Source organism: Lactuca serriola, chromosome 5 (assembly GCF_051521515.1).
Source record: "Lactuca serriola cultivar US96UC23 chromosome 5, Lser_US96UC23_V15, whole genome shotgun sequence".
NCBI lineage: Eukaryota > Viridiplantae > Streptophyta > Magnoliopsida > Asterales > Asteraceae > Lactuca > Lactuca serriola.
Genome location: NC_136412.1, coordinates 249,263,715 through 249,269,470, shown reverse-complemented (window position 1 = coordinate 249,269,470; position 5,756 = coordinate 249,263,715). Strand labels below are relative to the sequence as shown.

General features: G+C 34.4%; 1 protein-coding gene across 1 annotated transcript; it reads left to right on the top strand.

The window, feature by feature from the left end:
• The first annotated feature begins 2,096 nt into the window (after nt 1-2,096).
• LOC145053981 (uncharacterized) lies at nt 2,097-4,596 on the top strand. Its single transcript, XM_079002113.1, has 5 exons — nt 2,097-2,442; nt 2,550-3,577; nt 3,654-3,733; nt 3,813-4,077; nt 4,175-4,596. The coding sequence occupies exons 2-5, from the start codon at nt 2,827-2,829 to the stop codon at nt 4,426-4,428; spliced, it is 1,350 nt and encodes a 449-aa protein (XP_078858239.1). The 5' UTR covers nt 2,097-2,442; nt 2,550-2,826; the 3' UTR covers nt 4,429-4,596.
• The last annotated feature ends 1,160 nt before the right edge of the window (nt 4,597-5,756 follow it).

Below are 5,756 nucleotides of genomic sequence, written 5' to 3'. Positions count from 1 at the left end.
TTTAGGTACTTCTCATGATCGTGGGAAGGCGTCAACTTGATTGTACACACGAGATGGAGTTTATGTTTTGAGGATCCTGGATTTTAGCAAACAATTTATGAATTTGTGTTTTTGAAAATTTGACAATTGGTGTTTTTGGAATGTGATATTGAGAATTATGTGATTTTGAAAATGAAAATTTTGTTTGAAAATTTACGGTGTTACATGGTGAGCGACGGAGACAACGATGGTAGGCATGGCAGACGGAGAAGGCGACGACATGCATGAGCTATTATAGAGCAGAGAAATCTGACGACGTTGTTGAGTAGAGTAGAAATTAGGGGAAAATCTGGCACTACATTAGAGTGCGTGCGGTGGTGCGGTCGGACAGGAAGGAGACAACGGTTTTGGTCTGGACGGCTATGGCATAAGGAGGAGAAAAAAGGTTGAAGAAGACCGATGGAGGGAGGTACGATGATGAGGGAGCATCGATGTATGTTGAGGCGTTGCGAGAAAAGAATGTGTATTTTTATGTTTAGATTTTTGTGAACACCTTAGAAGACATTGGTCCATGTCTTGTCAAGAAGATCTCACGCAAAGTTTTTAGTTTTATTCATTTCCAAAAAAAAAAACAGTATGCGATGACATATTTGTACGTGTGGTCTGTGTGGCACAGACAGAAGTGGTTAAGCAGATCTACAGACAAAAAACAAACAACACCTAATTTGTTCTTCGACCCAACAGTTGACGACCAAACACGACAAATAAAACCTCAATCGATTTACAAATAATGGTCGGATATCCACTCGTTCCATGGCTCCATTATCTATCAATACTTGCTTCAATTCCCAAATCTTAATTAAGATATAGAAGGTTTGACTAAAAAATTACTATTGTGACCTAGATAATTACAACTCCTTAGGCTGCTACTCTCCACCTCCAATACAAATTTTGTTTTTTTTTCCGTAAGTTTAAACATAATTCAATGTTTTCATACTTCAACTTGCTATGATTTTTATGGAAGAGTTTACTCAGATCGATGTTGTGAGTTAACAAGATGAATTTGACTTTTGAAATGTTGCGCAACTAATCAGATGTTCAATGTAGAGTTGTGTTTTCATTTAGAGAACATTGTCACTTCAAATTCATATATATATATATATATATATATATATATATATATATATATATATATATATATATAATGTACTAACTTAAGCAAATGGGAACTCTGCGGTATCACATGATTCGAGAAAAAATATTTTTAAACAACAAAAGAGAATGCTATCACCGAAAGAAAAACATGTGACACACCTCCAAAAATATAACAAACATAGAACATGGAGATGGTGATGAGTTGTTGGTGTGTTTATTTTCAAATCTTCAAATGAGACTAGAAGTCTCCAAAGTCGTATTGTTATGACAATTACTTCGATACCTACCATTATTGATGTCATCTTCTATCATTTCATTTAAAGTTACAATAAAATATTATTAGTTGCTGGGGAATTCGTGTATAAATATATATCTTATTATATCGTGTACAAATACACTTTTCAAAAGTTGTGTATACACCTTAAAAATATATGGGTTTTACATATGAAATCAGCCACAAGATACCCACACCAAAAACAAGTTCAAATTTGGCACAAAACAAGAAGTTAAGTTCACAGTCACGGAAGGTCTTGAGTTTTGAATCTTAGACCTTAGACATTTCATTCATCAATCTCCAGCTCCCATCGCAAAACAAGTACAATGTTACAATTGTGAGATCATGCATTTATTCCAAAAAAATTGAATTTGGAAGATATAAGAAGTCAAGTTACGAAAAGTCATATCATATTATAATATTAAATCTAAATTATTGTCATTATCTTCAATTAAAATATTACTATATAGAAATCATCTTCATTTATACAATTATCTAAAAGTAGGATACCTGTAAATAATGAAGTCTTTTTCTCACAACATATTCATGCCCTTGCACCATGACGCTTTTGCAAGGCTGCAAGTGCGGCGGAAATGGACCGACTTCCAACAACCTTCGCACCAACATAAATAGGTTGTGCCCAACTTTAAAGGTTCTCAATTTTAAGATAATAATGATAAACAATTTAAACTCCAAATCCAATCTGTCATTTTTTGAAATTAATAATCTGTCATTTATTAAATTCAACAAAAATCAGAATAATTGGCGAATTCTATCAGCTGCTAACCATTTAAGGATATATCTCAAGTTCACAACTGTAAATTTGGGTGACGAACCTTCGAGGAAACTGCTCTCCCGATTTGACAAACCCATTTTCAAGAAATCGAGTATTGCAATTTGCAAATAATCATCTCGTTTCTTCTATTATACTATAATATATATATCATCACTACACGTTTTTTTCCCATCATACCCATGATCTAAACGTTGAATTGATCATCAACGTTTAGAAAGAAATCGCCGGCTTCAATAAGGTGTGTTTTTCTTGATGGATTTATTTTAATTTCTATTTCTTTTTTTCGTTTTCCGGTTGCTCAATGGATCTTAACCCAGTTCTAATAATTCAATTGCTTGCGCACAGGGATCAACGAAAAACTCTGTTTTTCAATCTTCAATTGGACGATTTCTTGTTGGGTTTGATTGGGTTAATGCAGTTTTCAGGAGTTTGTCATGATTATTGATCGGTAGGGTTTAATTTGTTCGTCCCCAAATTCATGCATCTGTTCATTGGATTATCGTGATCTTCGAATTCGACTGAAATTACAGCTGGGTCTTTTTCTTTTAGCTAGATTCTTTCTGCTTAGATTGATTTCTGTTTTATGCAAGAATCAAGATAGTTGGATAAATCTCTGATACAAATGGGTAAAGGAGAGCTAGGCATAGACACCGAGATAGATGAAATTGAGGGCGAATCGTCTTCACGTGTTCGTATCGATGAAGTGCGCCCCTTTCGAACACGTTACCCTGGTTTAGTTAGATTGAAAGCCTACATATTCGATGGATTAGGGGATTACTACAATAAAGAATGGGATCTGTTAGAGGGTAATGACAAAGAATTTTGTTGGTATCATGTTGAAATCCCCAAAGGGAATCAAAAACTTTCGCAATCTGCTCAATATCTTATTGATGTTCTTTGTCCTCCATTAAAACTACAAGACATTCTTTCTTTAATTAGCAATGGACCATATTGTGGGCATGTCGATGGGGCACTTGTATTTAGGGTCAATTCACCAGGTCCTCCTTCTAGCAAGTTTACCTTTAGATTAGCTGCTAGGGTTACTGAGAATTCTGTGATTACAGTGTCACTAGGGCGAGTGCCTAGATTAGGGTTTTCTCCTGTTGGTCAATCTCTTTTATCTGAAATCCCAAGTGTGGAGAGTCCAAGTGCTAAACAAAGTGGGTCATCGGAAAATGATGGTTTTGTGATCAAAGAACATGTTCTTGAGTTCTTGTTGACTATGAATCATTCTGAGGAGGCAGACAATCCTGTTCCTAAATCGGTTTCTAATTTGGTTGTTCATATTGTTGATACTCATGTGGATCATCTTGAGGATGTTGTTACTAAACTTGAGATCGAGCTTGATTCTGTAGAAGTTGATTTGGATAAAGGTAAAGTTCACATTTTTATGATCAATGAAGTTAAAGATTGGATAATTGCATTGTTTGACTTTAGATCGACTTTCAGGTGGTTTTTACTTGAAGAAACAGCTGTTGGATGATAGAAGATTCCCTAAAATGCATCTAGACTTGCAACGCCTCTTGCAGGTAATTAATCATTGTGGCCTTCTTTCTGTTTTTAATCTCTTCTTTATGCAAAAGACGTAAATACCCTTGGATAATGTAGGTGATTACACATGGAGAACAAGTGTTTCCAAGAGTGAAGGAAAAATGTTCAGCAAAAGATTGGTTTGCTAATGAAGACATCAATTCCCTTGAAGAGTTAATCAGACGATTGAAAAGATTAAAAGATAATGTTGGTTTTATCTCCAATCGTGTGACAGCCGTACAGGCTGGACTTGACAGCTGGCAGGCAGAGCAAATCAACAGAAAACTCTACTATCTCTCATTCCTCTCCATCATATTCCTTCCTCTATCCATCATCACAGGAGGTTAGATTCTACCACCCTTTGACAACTTTTAACTCCTTTTGGACCTTAATGATGTTAATAATACTAATAATAATAATAATAAATGATGACGTGGCAGTTTTTGGGATGAATGTGGGAGGGGTGCCATGGACAGGACAAAGAGATCCAAAGATAGCAGATGGATTCAGAAACGTGATGTTGGTTTGTGTGGCAACTTTAGCTCTTGTGTTGTTATCCTTCTTGTTTCCTTTTCTTTATAGCCGAATAACTGCTTGGAGAAAACAAAGAGCTTTGAAAAGAAGCTGGTCGCTTAACAAGAGGTCTTTCCTCAGAAGAACTGGTGGAGAAAGAGGAGGTTACCTTCGCCTCTGAGAGTATGTTAGCTGTTTGTATATCACGTTTTTCTGAATCACATGTATAATCCAATAGTAATACTTTTTCGATGGTTTAATCTTGTGAATCATTGGTGCATAACTAGTTGGGGTTTTTTGTGCATATGAATCATTTAAAATGCGTTTATGAGGGTGTGATTTTTGGCTAGTTGACTGCATATCGTTTTTGTATATGGATGTTTGCACCCTAGGTGGGTAAAAGATACGAAGTTCTTCAACTAATTACGATTTGGAGTCATTTGTGAAGTAGAATGTAAAATATTAAATAACAAATCATGACGTGTGACGTAAATTAAAAAGAAATATTGATTTTTTAAAAAGCTATTTATCTTGATGATATTTTAGACAAAAAATTTGGTATGTTTTATTTTAATTTATAAGAAAAGAAGGATATCTACGTTTGTATAGTGTTGGGCCATCCACTCATTCTTATTTGTATGAATCCGAATTTTGGCCAACTAAAGATAGAAGTAGCAGATGAGAATGTTGAGGTGGACATGGACATATGACAGGAACTTTATTGGATAGGAATCCAAATGAGGTTATAAGAAACTCTTTGGGAGTGATGGTTGAGGTAATATAGACATGTCCTTAAGAGGAGACGGCAAGGAAGATAAGGTCAACGATCCTCAAATGAAATGGGAGGAGGATAGTGTAGGCTTAGGCCGGGTCCAAAGGTTTTTCATGTTCAGGATAAAACGATACAATAAAGCCCCATTTTTTATGTCGTTGAAATACAACAGCCAAATATAGAACATAAATTTCAAAATCAACAATCTAACAACTTTTTTACTTAAAAAACTCATCATACAAACCAAATGTTTCAAAATCCCTATGTAAACATGTCTTCATGCATTTCGTAAAGGCAAATATATTAGTTAAACTCAAGAGAATCCAACCTAACCAACCCAAAATTATAATAAACTTTTTGTGACAATCCAAAAATAACAAATAACAAATGATTAAATAATAAATATGGTCATGTACACACTAAAGTTATGTACATAAGCCAAGAGATTTCACAAAACTAGAACCACATATATAAAACAGATTAGACCAGAAACCCAACTTAGTATCCACTTTTCATAGATTAATAAACAATAATTACTCGGAAAAAGCTAAAACAAGATATAAACTAACAAGACAAATATTACATACCCTTTCTTCTTTAAACTCCCTTCAATTATTAATCCTAAAATGTGATAAAAACAGTTAAAAAAACAAACGATTGTGGTCGAATAACACTAAGCATACTACCAAAAAAGCACATTTATAAGACTACAAAACATTAAACAATAATTTTATAAA

Excerpts from the sequence above, each read along its gene's own strand:
- LOC145053981 (XM_079002113.1), top strand. The coding sequence starts at position 2,827 with ATGGGTAAAGGAGAGCTAGGCATAGACACCGAGATAGATGAAATTGAG. Across the intron at positions 3,578-3,653 it reads AGAAGTTGATTTGGATAAAG|GTGGTTTTTACTTGAAGAAA; the intron begins GTAAAGTTCACA and ends ATCGACTTTCAG. Across the intron at positions 4,078-4,174 it reads TCTATCCATCATCACAGGAG|TTTTTGGGATGAATGTGGGA; the intron begins GTTAGATTCTAC and ends ATGACGTGGCAG.